Source organism: Lepisosteus oculatus, chromosome 2 (genome assembly GCF_040954835.1).
Source record: "Lepisosteus oculatus isolate fLepOcu1 chromosome 2, fLepOcu1.hap2, whole genome shotgun sequence".
NCBI lineage: Eukaryota > Metazoa > Chordata > Actinopteri > Semionotiformes > Lepisosteidae > Lepisosteus > Lepisosteus oculatus.
The window spans coordinates 57952858-57969840 of NC_090697.1; the positions used below are offsets into that span (position 1 = coordinate 57952858).

Genomic DNA, 16983 nt, shown 5'->3' on the forward strand with positions numbered 1-16983 from the left:
TGAATTCAGCCAGTATCATTTTTTTCAACCTTATTTTTATCACATTAACTAGTGGGGCTTGATAAAAAACCCATCGATTCGATTTGATTCAATTCAAGCTTTATTGTCCCAATTGGGGAAATTCGTTTTACACTGCACTTCCAACAAAGCAAGACAATGTCAGACAAACCAAGAAGTCAATGCAAAAGTGTAACAGCAAGATAAGGGAGAATATGGTTACAATAAATTGCTTGAAATAAATATTCCAGTGAGGATGAAACATTCCCTGTGTCTATTAGTATTACACCTGGAGACACAGAGGCATCTCCCAGACAGGAGAAGTGTGAACTCACAGTGGTGGGTATGACAGACAGAATCCATAATACAAATTGCTTTCTTTGACCCCTCTGTTTGTAGAGAATATTTAAGGTGATTTGATTTGCTCCAATTAATTTGACTGATTTCCCCAGCCTATTACAATCAAGGGTATTGACGTTATCAAACTAGGAACTGAGACAGTATATTAAGACACTTTCAATAAAAGACTTGTAGAAAAGTGTTAGGATGGTACTATCTACCTTGAAATAGCTCAGTTTCCTTAGAAAAAAGGAGTCTCTTTTGTCCTTTTTTTAAAAAAATCGGCTCACAGCATTTGTTCCAACTCAACTGGTCAATGACCAGTCCCATATAATATGTAGTCATTGTCAATTTCTACAGTATGACCATTAATTACAGCACGTTGCCTTTTTCCTATAATCAAGGACCAGCTCCTTTGTTTTTAAAACATTTAACTGCAAAGAGCACTCATCAGACCATTTAGTAAAAGCATTTAGAATGGGTCCATGATTGTTATCTGCATCACTTAATAAGCTGACCAGGGCTGTGTCATCAGAAAACTTAATGAGATGTCTATTTGTGTGTTTTCTTTAGCAATCATCAGTGTTCATACTGTAATATACAGTATGAAAACATAGATCTGTGTTGATCTAGTGAACGTATAGTGAATGTCAGATAACCAATACAATTTGAACTTGAGTCCTATTTGTTAAAAGGTTTAGGACCCATCTTAAAACGTTGCTGTTCAGCTTGAAGTTCTCAGAGAGTTTCTGTGCAAGCAGTAATGGTTATATTGTATAGAGGAAAAGTCAACAAATAATATCCTTACAAATGACCTTGCTTGATCAAAATGCTGATAGACCAGATTTAACAATATGAGTATTGCATCATCTACTCCCCTCCACACTATATAGAAGCTGCAAGGGGTCAGTGAGGTCCTGTGTGTTCTTTGTAATGTATTGCTTTAAAATTCTCTCCAGACTTTTCATTGGGAGAGACATAAGAGCAACTGGCCTGTAGCTGTTAAGCTCAGTTGGCCTGGCTGTTTTTTTAATAGAGATGATGATGGATTTCTTCCACAGAGAAGGGCTGATTGGTAAATTTAAGGACATTTGAAAAAGCAAACTAAAATATCTCACAGCTGATTACCTGGACCTGCACTCTTTCTCATGTTAATTTTTCTAAACTGCTTACGCATCTCTGCTGAACCAATTTCAATAGACTCATCAGATCCTGGGGGATCAGCACTATAAGTTGGGGTGGTTGTGGGTTCCATTTCAAAATAGGTGTTTAAAGCAAGATCATTTACAAGTATCATGAAAAGGTTTTTTGCTATTATTTGTCTAGGTATATGTTTTAAATGACATTGATGTGTCCTATCTTGATGGATTTTGCATTTCACTTTAAAATTGATTGATATGTACTGTACCTTAGATCATATTTTTGATGCAGATATAGTTTCTTCACCTTTCCCTTGGGAAGAGTATGACATGCATTATTAAAGCAGATAAAAACAGCACTTTCAAATCTGACATCTGAGCATGCTATAACAGCACAAATCAAGGCAACAGAGGTTTGTCAATAAAAATAAAGGGTTAAAATGTGACCAGTACCATTTGTTGTGTTCCAATGCATCTCGGTGTATATTAGTGTCTATTGTTTTTTCTATAGTTTAAACTTGATTCCTAAAGTCCTTAAAATACTCTAAACAGTAAAACAGCAATGTGAGCACAGTGTTCATCCAAATCACAAAATAGAATTAACAATTGACAGGAATCATTAACAATACACCTCATTTCTGGGTTTTATACTAACACTAATACCTCACTGCCTCTGAACCTACCTGTAATACTCACACTGATCAATTTGAAGCAACTTGTAATCTTTTTTCAGTGTCCTTTTTAAATTTGAATGGATACATCAACCAAAAAGACTTACAATTCTCAGGAAACCTCAGCCTTCTTTACAATCACATACAATACAAAGTCCAATTGCACATTTCTCTTAACCTATCTCTTTTTCTGAAGGAATGACATTATTCATTCCTTGAATTTTGGAATAATTCAAGAGGAAATACCATGTTCAAGAAACGAAGTGCATTAAAAAATCTCTACCCATGGTCATTAATGAGAAAATCACAATTTCAGGGAGGTATTGATTCTCCTCCCGGACTACACACAATTAACTAGAGACCATTCCATCAGAGCTAAATTGAAATCAGTCTTCTTATAATTTGCTATCATATAAAAAGAAATGAGCCCACAAAACTTCAAAAGGAATGCAGTGTTAGTGAAGTGCGTTTTCTTCATGCTGGTTAAGATCATACTGGATGATTCACTATACTGTGTCACTGACTGCCCATCCGTCATTCAGAGTGTCTGATGTCATTTATTAAATATCCAACTCCCCAAGCTGTAAAGCTCCAGCTATTGTTAATGTCAGACTTACAAGATGAGCTATTAACTGCATGACTAATTTTACAGCTGTTGTTATTTGACACAAAGAATGTCTTTAATTAATCACATCATATAGCATGCATATATAACATATATAGCAACATATAATGATAACACAAAGCATTCTATGTATTAATAAGTACATAGCTTTTCCCTGTGCCATTTAGCTAAGAGCAATAGTTTTGTTTCTTCTTCTTTTGAAAGAAGCTTTACATAGTATGTTTACATATATACTGATGGAAAAAAGAAACACAACACCTCCTCTGGCCCTCCCGTCTGCATGGAACAGGCTGAAGAGTGACTCATCCTGAAGAGGACCTGTTGCCACTGCTGACGAGTCCATCATAGCCTCTGTCTGGCCAAAGCCAGTCGGGTGTCACGTCTAGGAGGTGTGAGCAGATGGCCTCTGACAGGTCGCCTTGCTCTAAGGCCAGCAGCATGGAGCCTTACTGTCCTGTCACTGATGCGGGCATTGTGTCTGCCGGCAGTTTCAGCAGCAGTATGGGTGGCAGATCTGAAATAATCTCTCAGATGGACCAGTCTGATGTGTCGGTCCTGCTCTGGTGTGGTCACTTGAGGGATCTTGGATGGTCATCTGTCCTGCCGGTCTGCTGAAGCCTTCTCTTGGGGCACATTGGAGCGGCTTACTCCATAGTGCCTGGCAATGATGCCACATGACATGCCTGCCCCCAGCATGCCAATGGCCCTCTCCCTTGCTTCTGGTGACATTCGAGGCATTATGGAATGCACAGAAAAATGACTAAGAGTGGCCTTTTTTCTTGCAGTGACCTAAGCCTTGAATTAAGCCCTTTTTAAAGGTAACCTGATCAGGCATTGTTCCACCTTGGGTTAGTTCGTTGGGTAAAAGTGCACCTAATGAGCTTTCGTGTGATTGGCAAGTTGCAATGCCTCACTGCACAAGCTGTATTGCTGGTCAGAGGGCTTAAAACAAATTGACAACTTTTTGTGAAAGTACACAAGCTATAACTATAGTATTCTCATTCCAGAAAATATTGCATTTCTTTTTTCCATGAGTAAATGCAGAATTTATTTAATAAAATAGGGGCTGGATCCCCCATATACCATGACCAAAGCAGTTATTTGTATTTATAAATGATAAATTATTGTTTAAAAGCAATTTGATTAGATAGTAATATGAAAAAAATATGTTTCTTCAATATTTGGACAATTGCATATGAAAAGGGTGAAAAATATGACACTGGGCATCTTACTTGACCAATATTAGAAATAAAACTTCAAATGCACCAGATTGAGGATACTCAGATTGGACCTTCATGTCTGCTACTGTACATTGCCGGACTTTGATATATCCAGCTCCTAAGTTGATTCTTTGATCCTGTTAATCGGGAATTAAATAATTTAAGATCTGGATGCAGAAGAACTGTGTAATGTCTTAGAGTACAGGGTTTGCAAATTGAGACATAATGCGCTAGACTAAATTACTGTACATGCTTCATAGAAAGTACGTGAAAGTTCCCATCCTATCCCATTTTACTTTTTTATTCTGCAATAGAAATACACTACATTTGATTTCATGTATGTTCATTCCTTGCTCACTAGCAGCATCTTCTTGAATCCCATGTAACAAGTGAGGAGGTAATAGATGTAATCCATATGTAACCCATTGTCCTTTAAGCATGTTTAAGGGGCTTGAACTCAGTGAGATACTTAAGATTCCTCTTTGTTCTACCTTCTGTCCTCACTGGAAAGGGCCTGTAAAAACAATATGACATTATGTTTTTGAACCTTTGGTCCCTTCAAAGCTTTTCTTATCTTCCCCTATTTAGGAAAATTCTATAAATATGAGAATGATGGTGTTTCTAAGAAACTTAAATATAAAATTTAATAGGTGGCAGAATACAACTCATTGTTTTAAAAAACATCCAACAGTAATAAGCGAATAAACCGAAAACATGATTTACTGTAAACAGAAATAAAAAGGCTTCTAAATTCTAAATCTTGGCTTTATTAATTATTAAATATAATTTTATATATGAACTTTTAGGGGCAGTACAGTGGTGCAGTTGTTGGCATTATCGCTTCACAGCACTGAGATCCTAGTTTCAGTTCCTGTGGTGCTATCTGTGTGGGCATAGTATATTCTCCCCATTCTCATGGGGGTTTCTGTTGAGTGCTCCAATTTCCAAAGTCATACTGGTAAGTTAATTGTCTTCTGGAAAAACTGGCCCTGATGTACAGTAAGTTTGTGCTTATTGCCTGTTGCTTGCTGGGATAGACTCTGGCTCCCAGGCAACCTTGCATTGGATAATGCAGTTAGTAATTGGATGGATGGATCTTAAATATTGTTTGTGTTTTTTCTGGATTCAATTTTTCAATAGGCTCAATGAACAAAGACAACAGGTGTGGAGCACCCTTTGTAGTGATGGTTTTTAAATATCTTCCTTGATGTAGAAAAGGGTATAACTGTGTTATATGGGCTAGGCAGTTAACACATGACCTGACATAGAAAAGGGTAATTTAGTGCATGCAGTATATTTACTAAATGCTCAAGACTTTTAAGGGTAATATTTAATAGTAAATTTACTGCACAAACTAAGGCGAATTCAGTATTTGCTAGAAACCCTTTTGGAAGCAATTGAATCATTTTGCGTTTTTTGGGCAATTTTGGTCCTTTCTGCTTGGCTGATTAACTGTACTCACGATCCTTGAGGCTGATTTTGCACCGCTTGTGGACATCAGCTTTCAAGTCTTCCCATGGAATCTCTGGCCACTCAATGTTGTTCGCCTTTTCATTCTTTATCCACTCTAATGTAGCTTTGGCATTGTACTTTGGGTGATTGTCCTGAAAGGTACGTTTTTTGTCCCAGCTTCGGGTTTGAAGCACACTTTTGCACAATTTGCAAGTATTGTGCTCTATGTTCCCATCAATCTTGATAAGCTTTCCATTCCCTTCTGATTGAATAGCAGAGCAATACCTTATTGCTGCCTGCACCCTGCTTGACAGTGGGGATGGTGTTGGGTTTGTGTCAGATGTAACACTGCATCCAAACCCGTAAGTCCCAAATGTATCTTGTCTGCCTACAAAACCCATTGAACCATTTGCAGTGGCCATTCCATTCTGCCATAAAAGCCAACTTCGTGGAGTGACTGGAATATTGTTGATTCACTGACAGTTTTGACCATCTCAGACATTGAACTCTATATAGTAGCTCCTTCAAAGTCACTTCACAGTTTCATCCCTTAACAGTTTCCTCCTTGCACACTTGCTCAGTTAAGATGGACAGCCTGATCTAGGTAAAGTCCTTGTGGTATGATACTCATCACAATTCTTAAAGATTGAGATTGCATTGCTCAAAGGGTTACTTAATGGATTTTTATTTTGTATTTTTATACCAATCTCCTAATTTGTGCTTTTATACAACTTTACCTCTGAATTGATTTGAAAAACCCTCAGTATTCAGAACTGAATCTTTGCTTGAAATTCATTACCTGACTGAGGGACCCTGCTGGGCAGGTGTATTTATTGTGAAATTATGTGAACATTTCTGATTGAAAATAATTGTGTGGCTCATTAGGATAATTTTGTGAACCTAAATTAATTTGGGTTTGTCACAGCAAAGGGTTTGAATACTGTACTTAAGCAAACTTGACCTTTCTATTTCTATACCAAGTTTTTATTTGCCTTTTTGTTTCTTGTTTTGAAAGTGTTGAGTAGGTGCCTGGCACAGTGATGCAGTACTTAGCGTTGGTGGCTCTCACAGTGCTGGGGCCCTGGGTTCAATTCTGGACCTGGTGTGTTCACCTGAATGGAGTTTGCATGTTCTTCCCAGGTTCATGTGTATTTCCTTCCACAGTCTAAAGACAAACTGGAAGGTTAATTGAATTCTGGGAAAACTGGCCCTAGGTGCGAGGATGTGCACCTCTCTGGACTGGTGTCCCATCCAAGGGTACACTGGCCTACTTGCCAGGATAGGCTCCAGCTCGCTTGTGATCCTGAATCGGAAGAAGCAAGTAGAAAATGGATGGATAAATGTGTTGAGGAGTAGTTTGTATACAAAAAAAAAGTCAAATATTATTTACTACTTCAAAGTGTCACTACTGCAAGTTTTAAAGCAACAAAATATAAAAAAACTGTGCATTGGTCTGAATACTTTTGTAAAGCATAATTAAATATATATTTGCGTTTTAATTCACGCTTGGGGTAATCAGAATTAGGACACAAAAAAAAATCAAGATGTCTTTAATTGTATTTTGTCCATTAAGTTAGTGAACACACTCTTCATGCTGCATAAATCTGAAGAGGCATAACATATTGAAAAGTTTACATCTTCCTGCTGAATTTATGGAAGTCCCCAATTCTGAGCCTTACCATGTTTTTGTCATTCTTTTTGATCTGTACTTTCATGGTGTTAAGAAATTAAAGGTGCTGTTTCCACTTTGTGTCAATACCAAAATTAATTATTGACTGAGTTCAGTTGAGGAAATGGAAAAGCTATACTGTATATCTGAACCCGTCACATCACTAAATATCAAAATACTATTGTGCAAGTGACAGCTAATGGGTTTTGTCCAAAATGATTGTCTTAAAGTTTGTTTCAGTCATTAATTCATGGGCCCTCATGTGTTCCCTCATGTATTAGAAGAGAAAATTTTACCCTTATGTAATTAACAGTAATTACCTTCCCCGGATTCATGGTATGCTTACATAGAATTTCACAAGCATGTTCTTCCAGAACATTTTAATGGAGGATTTATTTAAATTTACAAGAATTCTCCAACAGTAAAATTCAGTCACGGCTTTGTCACTTGACTCTTATGTGGACCCATTTCAATCAATCAAAAGGTAACAGAAAGCCAAGAACCAGTCAGAGCCTTTGTAGAGCATGTTCTCTGACTGTCCGAGTCATTTTATGATTCCAAAGCCAGAGAACATTGTAAGAAAGCAACGTTAACAAATAGTTCCAGTAACACATCCCAAATTTCAGAGAAGGATAAACAGACTATAAATCAGAATTTACAGAGGTTCTGTCTCCGACAAAGAAAGGGTCCCTTGGGTCCCAGGAATCTGAGAGTGTGAGGAAGCAGGATTGATCATTCATGTGGCTCTTGATATTTATTCAGGGGGACATTGCATTTGGACTGTTTTATATAGGAAATGAAAGAGCTGAGGGCACTGTTAAAGGCTACCTGCCGGTGCCTTAATTCACAGTGGCTGCTGACCTTTGGTGAAAGAACAAACGCTGTTCTAGACAGGGGGCTAAAGAGTATGGGGATCTATATCTCAGCTATTACAACTGTCACGCAGAGAGAGGATATTTCAAACTAGTGAGAGACAAAAGTCTGTTCTTGCTTTTTGGGGAGTTCACTGGGCTCAGCACAGCCGTTTTGTGCTCTGTGTTTACCTTAGATATATAAACTGTAGGTTTTCTGTTTGCAGTTACGAGTGGTACAACTTACTAATAAGGGTGGAAATAAAAGTAGAAAAATTACCTTTCAGTCAGGAAAACCTACTTTGTAATAATAATTTCTTACACTTATAGACCACTTTTCTGGACACTCCACTCAAAGTGCTTTACAGGTGAAGGGGACTCCCCTCCACCAATGTGCAGCCCCACCTGGATGATGTGACGGCAGCCATAGTGCGCCAGCTGCTCACCACACACTAGCTATCACTGGGGAGGAGAACAGAGTGATGCAGCCAATTCAGAGATGGGGGATAATAAGGAGGCCATGACTGATAAAGGCCAATGGGAAATTTGGCCAGGATACTGGGGGTAACACCCCTACTCTTTTTTAAGCAGCACCCTGGTTTTTAATAACCTAAGCAAGTCAGGACCTTGGTTTTATGTCTCATATGAAGGACAGCACCTTTTACAGTAGTGTCGCCTTCACTATACTGGGACACTATACTAGGACCCACACAGACCGCAGGGTGAGCGCCCCCTGCTGGCCCCACTAACACCACTTCCAGCAGCAACCTTTTTCTCAGGAGGTCTCCCATCCAGGTACTGACCAGGCTCACACCTGTTGAGCTTCAGTGGTATGCCAGTTATGAGCTGCAGGGTGATATGGCTCCTGGCTCATATTTAACCATGTTACGCATACTGTTCGACACAGGAAATAATGCTAGGAAATGTTTGCTATGCAGGAGCCCGATGAAAAACAAATTTCCTCAGCTGTTTTTTAGTGGTAAAGTTTTGTTAGTCACTTTTTACCTGTATGAGGCAGAAAGACTTTCATCAATTTTCTGAACAATTTTTACAACTTTAAAACTTTCCACTGGATCATACTGCATTTCGGATGACAGAGTAGTCTTATTTTCCCTGTAATTTTATTTGTTTTTGCTGTGTTGGTCAAATGAAAGAACAAGGGCAAATACGTGCCATTGAGAACGTCAAACAATTTCATCAGAGAGTGTCAGTAGGAATTGCTGCTAAACTGAAGTGTCTTTTGAGTAAATATTGTTCTACTTATTTTTAGTTATGCACCGGTATCTATCTGGTATCCATTCATGTAACATACTGCATAATGACATTTATTATGTTCTGTGTCCTTCATGGAAAACACATTAATACAGAACTTCAGAAGTTTAAATATTACAATATTAAGGAACAAATGTACCTTGCAAAACTGTTGTTTCCACTGTACATTAAATAAGGATATTAGTTGTCAGGTTCAATAGTTCCAACCTATTTATTAGAAAGCAGACTGAGTAACAGAAGACAGATGCATTATATTCTTTGACCTAGTAAACGGAGGTGTCCCTACAGTATATACTGTAGTAATTAATCAATGCTTAACGTCTAAGTCTTAATCAGCAGTCTACCACTTCAACCACCTTACGGTTTAAGATTAGGAATATGAATGTGTATTCCAGTACATAGCAATATATGTATAATGTATTTATCAAAACAATTGTCAGATACATAGGCCGATTTAAGCAGCATAAAGACATCCCTTGTTGGACTACAGATATTCCTTGTTTGCAAAATGAAAATGTATAAAAAATGTCAGTCAAATGCTGGTATGCATCTCTTAATTTTATACTCCTGTATACTTGGATTCTTGTTAATGTTAATGCTTCATGAAGAATACAGCCTCAGAATTAATCAAACTAAAATGTGGGCACTTGCCTTTAGTATACAATCCTAAGTAGACCTACAGTAAATCTTGTATTTTTTTCCTGTTATCAATGAGCCCTTACCTGTACCAAGACTCTGAGATTTCCATGCAGAGTCCATATTTTTGCTACCTGCATATAATTTCTCTTTGTTTACAACTTCTACAATGTTTAATAATTCTTATATTTTGATGTTTTCAAATGTGTCTAGTACAGAACATTACACGAATAGTATCAGGGCTACGGTTGTTTTGCATTCCCTTCTAAGCCAATTTTCTAAAGCCAACTACTTTATTATTTATGATGAGAAGGATTAGTACAGTAATAAAGGAGATGTTTACACCAAAGTACTGTAAAGCCATGGATCAGAGGCCTGGAGGTAGATGATTGATATAAACTAAGATGCAAAGGAACAAGTAATAGGTTTATTCCATGCTGAAAAAATGAAGAAAGAAAACACAATGTTTCAGGGCGTGGAGCCTTTTTCAGGTGTGATTAGTTATAAACTATATAAACTCAGATTAGTTTAACAGGTAATGGGGGCTCCCCTCCACCACCACCAATGTGCAGCATCCACCTGGATGATGCGACAGCAGCCACAGTGCACCAGTACGCTCAACCCACACCATCTATCAGTGGGGAGGAGAACAGAGTAATGAAGCCAATTCACAGATGGGGATTATTAGAAGGCGATGATTGGTAAGGGCCAATGGGAAAGTTGGGCAGGACGCCAGGGTAACACCCCCACTTTTTTCGAAAAACACCCTGGGATTATTATATCAGATTAGTAGTAGTCCTTATATAGATCCCTGTGGTATATTCATTATGTCACTTCAGGTTAAATATTCACCTCTGTTCCATACTTTTTCAAAACATTAGTTGTCAATCTATAGACATACAAGTTATTGAGTACCTACTGCCTGCAATTTAAGAATTAATTTTTTGTGAGACATTTACATTTTCTACTTAGTAACTATACCATTTCATTTGGCTTTTGCTTCAACAAAGATGTTTAATTCAGTTAAGTGAAACCATCCTTTTCTACATATCTTAAATAAAATGATCCTACAGAACTTTCACGTGGCCCTCTATTTCAGTTATGTTTAATGTTTCCATGACTTTACACACAATAGAATGACTTGGGGAGACTTATTGGCCTATAATTACTAGGTTTGTTTTTGTCTCCCTTTTTATTGGTTCATGCTAGATTAACAATTTTCTACTTAATAGTTTTTACCCCTGTCCCGAATTAAATTTGAAAGGGTTTTTTTTTACCATTACTTTATAATGCTGCCTTAAGTATAATTGGTAGAATATCATTAGGCCAGGATATTTATCTTAAGTGCTTCTAGTATCTTAAACACCTCTGCCTGTTCTATATTAAACAATATTAACATTGAACTTTCTTTCCTCAGCATGAGGCATGTTGCCAAATTCTCCCTTGTTGAAAACCTGAGTGAGCTTCACTGAATATGTCAGCCGTTTCCCTTTCATTGTCTAAAGCTTTCCCATTATTAACTTTTAACACTTAGTCCCTTACTGTTCTTTTGTTGTTCTAAGATTATAAACACTTATTCAAGCCTCTATTGCAAATGATCTTTCCTCATCTTTCTAATATTCCTTTTTAGTTGTGTTTGGTATGCTCTGAACTATTTTTTCACACTATTCCTTTCTTATCCTTTATAATGTGCTTGATCTGTGCATTTTTCTTGACTTATTAAACCACTTGGGCCACTTTGTTTCTAGTGTTTTCCTTCCCGTTGGAAATAATCTATTTCTAAGCATTTTATTTCATTCTCTATTGATTTAAAATCCTGTTTCTCTTAAGCTCTTTCAATCCCCCATAGTCAGCTTTTATAATAATGTAAATAATGTAAAATATACATCACATCATAATCCCCAAATGGCAAACTACAGTTCTCTAATGCTTCCTTAGGGCTCACCTCTACTTTAAATTCTTTGAAAAAACTTAATCAACACATTTATTCCTTCTAATATGTGTTCTAACATACAGTAGTAAGAACTAAGAACGTAGTAAGAATAAAACTTAGTGTGAGCCAGGACAACCACTTCAGTTTCAGATGGAGTTTTCCCTGATGATTTTTCCTGATGTGTGATTTTTTTTCCCCGATATGTGAGGAAAATTCAAATCTACCATGATCTCCACCTTTTCCTTCATATATATATGTGGTTGAATTTTTAATATAAGATAGCATTATAATTGATTTGGTCAATAGCACAAAAAAGGGTTAAAAGAGGGAGGGAAATGTGTGTGTGTGTGTGGGGGTCTGCAAACTAGAGTCAGCTGTTCATCTGGATTATTAGTATTTCATATGCAGTTCATTCATTAATATAGAATCTTCAGTGTAACATATGCAATATCCTAGAATGGGCTCAACCTAAGTTTGGCATCCTCAGACACCTCATATAAGACACACTGTTTTTTTCACATTTAGGATTCTAAAATATATCCTGTCTTAGCTTAGATCTAGTTCCTCTCCTCTTGAACAAAAATGATCAATGTGTCTTCGATTACTTAACTATTTGCTGCATTTCAAATTACTGTTACACCAGTGCCTAAACATTCTAACCCTAGAAAAGGAAAACCCAAGTACTTATATGTTGTTCTACCTCAAACCTCAAATGTTCAAATGTTCTTAAACTAAGTCAAATCTTCACCAAAAGTTTAGGAAAACCTTCACAAAAACTTTGGGTCATTGTAATAATTAAACAATCATCCTACAATAAACTTTGTATGTTTTCAGTTTGAGTTTAGACTTCTAAATACTGTAGTAGTGAAACAGCCCTTCTCAAAGTCAGTCATGGTACTTTTTAATTATTTATCCTGATAAATCATTTGAGAACATTCTCATTTACTATGATAACCAAATTATCAGACATTATGGAGTGAATAATATCCAGAACTGTTTATAATCTTAACCTGACATTGATGTACCTCCTCTCAATTCTAACTGTATATCTAATATTAAGCTTTGTTTAAAACCAAATATTTTGAAATTATGTTGACCAATGAAAGTTTCTTAGTAAATTCTCAGCATCTACTACAAATGTCTAATAGTTTGATCAAGGCTATTGATAGGCAGAGTTAAAAAAATAAATGTTGATTTTAGTATCTTTTTTTGACTGAAAAAAAAGAAAGGTGTTATATAAAATTTTGGCTTTGCATAAAGCCAAAACATTTTGTTGTTTGTTTTTTTAATATTGCACATTGTGTCCGTCAATACTAAGTATTACAGTGGCTGTGAGCTTAGGAAAGTATGTTTATTTCCAAATGTTATTCCACAAGATGAAGAAAATATAGGTTTCAGATTCTCACAAGTATCTTTTCATTGTTTTGCATATGGGTGTCATATATCAAACTGTAGAAATAATTTTTTATTAGTGACTCCTCTGTGAAAGATGAATATTACCCAACATTAAAAGAAGCATTTTTTTCAGTCCCTATGACCTGAGCCTTCTTTTGAAATGTATAGATCCCTGTCATTAGTCAGCGACAAAGTGATGTTATTAGCAAAGTTCTCTGCCTTCTGAAAACCTTGGGAGGAATATGGTATAAAGAACTGATAACAACCAGGCTAAAATGTCATGGTCATTTTCCTTGAATTAGTCTGCTGGGGAAAAGGAAATTTCATCTTCAGCACATGAAATGAAGAACACCTGATTTGAAGCCGTATGTCATTGCTGCTGAGTTTTCTTAAGTCAGCAAAAACTATATATAGCAGCAGATAGTGTGAGATATGGAGAAGCTTTTAGTGAGGACAGCAAGCTGTCAGTAGAAAGCTGAGTGGCTATTATGTTAACTGAATAGTCCGAACAATTATGCAAAAGCAGATGGACTGACCTCAGTGAGGTTTTGTTAGGTTAAAGGAAAAATAAAATGCACTCCCTGTAATCATTAATGAAATTTAATACATTTTTTTCATCTTTATTGCCGGTACTCATGGGCTTGATAAGTGACGAGTCGCGTAAAATTGTTCACATGACGATATTAATAATAGTAGTTTCAAACATTCCACACAAAGCAATGGGAAAGGAGGAACAAAGCAGGTCATTGGCAGGGCGATAATCTGGAAAATTACATTGCTCACCATTAAAATCAGTGTCAAGCTGTTCTTTTTCATTTTTTAGTTTTTTAAACATCTGGAGCAACTAATGTGTGCTTACAAATGACCATGAAACATTCGGCTGCAGACATGGTTTAAGAGTAGGTTCTTGTTTTACTTTTGTCATCTGGCGACTGCAGCCTGACCTGAAAGGAGTCCACCTGAGTCATATCTGCTGCTCTCTCCCTCCGCGTTCAGCTGTGGCACCTCATCTTCTGTTGCCACCACCTCTTCAGCTTCATAGCCCTCCTCGGCGTCTTCGCCCTGGGAGACTGCATCACCAAGAAAACTCTCAGATCTCAATCTTGTCCACTCTTCAAAAACTTTAGGCCCATTCTAAGAGGATTCTGTGTGCCCTACCCCTGACATCTTGGCTCTGCAATTGCACATACTGTAAATGGAGTTTCTGTGCTATTCCAGACTGAGCATCAAAAGAAAAGAATCCCTTTTAACTGGAACAGATTCAAAGTTATCCTGAGAAAAAAACATGTTTGTAGCAGGTGTGCTGACATTTGATGTAATGCTGTTGACATGGGTAAACCCAGGTACTATTTGCCAATAACTAGGGGTCTACTGTGAAAGCCATAGTCTAGGTGATTAGGTGAGCTAGCATTCTTCTGTGCTCTACTATTGTTAACTCCTGCCTGTAAAATACAAATAATAGGGCTTTTGTCTTTCCTATTCACATCTGTAATTGCTATTTTATCAGTTTAAAACTATACATAAACCTTAATAAACCGAGGTACTAATAAACCATAATAAACTGGGGTACTGTACTTCTGATTTCAAGAACGTAAAAAAAAGTTATTAGGTCAAAAGGCACAGCAAAGTTCCAGGGCAAATTGAATTAAACAAGAGAGGAGGAGTCCGTGACTATAAGAGTGTGGGCTGAGCCACTCCAGAAAGAAATCAAGAGGGCAGAGATGAGCTAACACTTACACACAGTGCATTTGACAAAGAAACCTATGGTATCTGGCAGTGGAAGGTACCTGATTGGAAGTCTATTGTCCTCAGCATGTCAGCTATGTCGTCAGTGTTGATAATAAAGTGGTCCATGCTCTCGTACCCTGGGTCTGTTCGCTCTATGTTGGAGGCCTTGGAAGTGTCAATGATCCTGTAAAGGTCACAGTGCTGAGGTCAACTGATTAATGATGAAACATACAGGATCAAGATAGATGATTAGCACTCTTTCCCTGTGGTTTGCCATGTTGCAGATCAGGAAGGTATTCTATCAGATCTTTACGGTCATGCATTATCTGTCTCTACTGTTGAGCTACAGCAAAAACTAGGAAATGAAATAAACAGAAATTAGTTCAAACAAAGCAGTCAGCTACACATCTATTTTATTAACACAGACTTACTTTCTCTAAAAAAATGTTATTTCGGACAGTAACAATGAAAATCAACATTTTTAGCCCATCAAACTAGAGTGGCTTGCAGATTGTACATAGAGGTGTTCTTGGTCTTCTGAGTAGGCAAACTTAATTTGTAATTCCTTGCAGCTGTATAATGCCTTTCACCCCCAAGGTGTTTTTACACATGGGGGGAGACCTCATTTCATCCACCACTGAAGTGCAACACAAACCTGGGTGTTGTGGTAGTCTCACTACACAGCAGCTCTGACGGAGAAGTGGGAGATGTCCCTCAGTTAAATTATGGAGAAAAATAAGGTAGGATAGTTTGAACAAGCCCAAAATATAAATTAGCCTAGTTCACCTTACTTTATGAATAATGGAATTTGAAATGATCAAGTAGTTTGGTTCAATAACCGAGGGCAGCACAGTGAGCCTTCTCCCAGTACAAGAGTATTGGTTTGGAAATTTCTATCTAGAGGCAAGAGTGCCACCTACATCACTTACTGCAGCAAGACTTTTCTTTAGAAGCTTCCCATCTCAGTTCTGACCAGACCCAGCAAAACACCTATACAAACCCTTTACTAATCCTAGATCCTTTCCGTTGGTCTGAACAGTACACTTAATTTATTTTTCAAAATGTGCTAGTCAAAAACGTAGTCTTAAATTGAATGCAGAAACCGGATCATATTTACAGACAGATGGTTCCAGGTTAATATTATTTTAAAATCCAAATTCCATCAGTACATTCCAAAAACACAATAAAATGATAGTAACACACATAGAAAGGGAAATCAGAGGCAGTGATTAGTAGAGGAGATATGAAGAACTGAGCATAAGCTGTCACAATGAAATTTGGGTGTGAAGGAATTCAATGTAAATGACAACAGAGAATGCTAACCTGAGGTGATCTATGACTGTAGTAGTATGGAAAAAGAAAACACCTATGAAATGTTTACTTACTTTTTAATCAACTCTTTAGCACTCTGTGGAAGAAAAACGTACAAAAAACATTTACTTAATTTTATACTTAATGTTGAAGACACAATTTTACAGAATATATTTTTTTTTACAGATTTTCTATATTTCATTTGAACACGTGTATAGCTGACTATAAATGTATGGGCTGTTTCATTGCACACCACCTAATGCAGTATCAGAATACTCCCTCATGTTACCAGCTCAGGAAGAAGGCAGAAATTAAGGTAGCTTTTTTTTTAAAAAAAGCTAGCAGTTATCCTGAGAAGCCCCAAGCCAATTAGTTTTATAGATCACCCTAAAACAATAGCTTATACCTGTAAGCTATAGATCAAGCATGTGGTCTTAAATGATCTATAAATTGCTAATTAGTTAAAATTATTTTTTTAACTAATCAAATCACCTTTTTAACTTATGACTGCCCACAAGACCTGCAGGATAGGGGCTCTCCTGGAGCAGAGTTGAGTGGAAACCCCTGTTTTAGATAATTTTTATCAACCACAGCCGATTTACCACAATATTACACATTTTGGAAGCCCAGCTACTACAAAACGAAACATAACCTGACTTACACAAACCACATAAACATGTACTTTATAAAGATGTGAACACTAAAACATACAAAATATTTGTAAATATACAAATGTTTAAGTTTC

The 16983-nt window shown here is 37.0% G+C and overlaps 1 protein-coding gene across 2 annotated transcripts in view; it reads right to left on the bottom strand.

Moving 5' to 3' along the window:
* Positions 1 to 82: 82 nt before the first annotated feature.
* trim54 (tripartite motif containing 54) overlaps positions 83 to 16983 on the bottom strand; it is a 28805-nt gene continuing 11904 nt past the window's right edge. The window contains exons 6-9 of one of the 2 annotated variants that reach the window (XM_069179681.1): positions 16313 to 16335; positions 14987 to 15111; positions 14144 to 14269; positions 83 to 4505 (exon numbers count right to left, since the gene is read on the bottom strand). In XM_069179681.1, the coding sequence (XP_069035782.1) occupies positions 4492 to 4505; positions 14144 to 14269; positions 14987 to 15111; positions 16313 to 16335 (288 nt within the window). In that variant the 3' untranslated portion in view covers positions 83 to 4491. Of the gene's footprint in view, positions 14270 to 14986; positions 15112 to 16312; positions 16336 to 16983 lie in introns of both variants that reach the window. The other variant, XM_069179680.1, reaches the window with a different exon arrangement.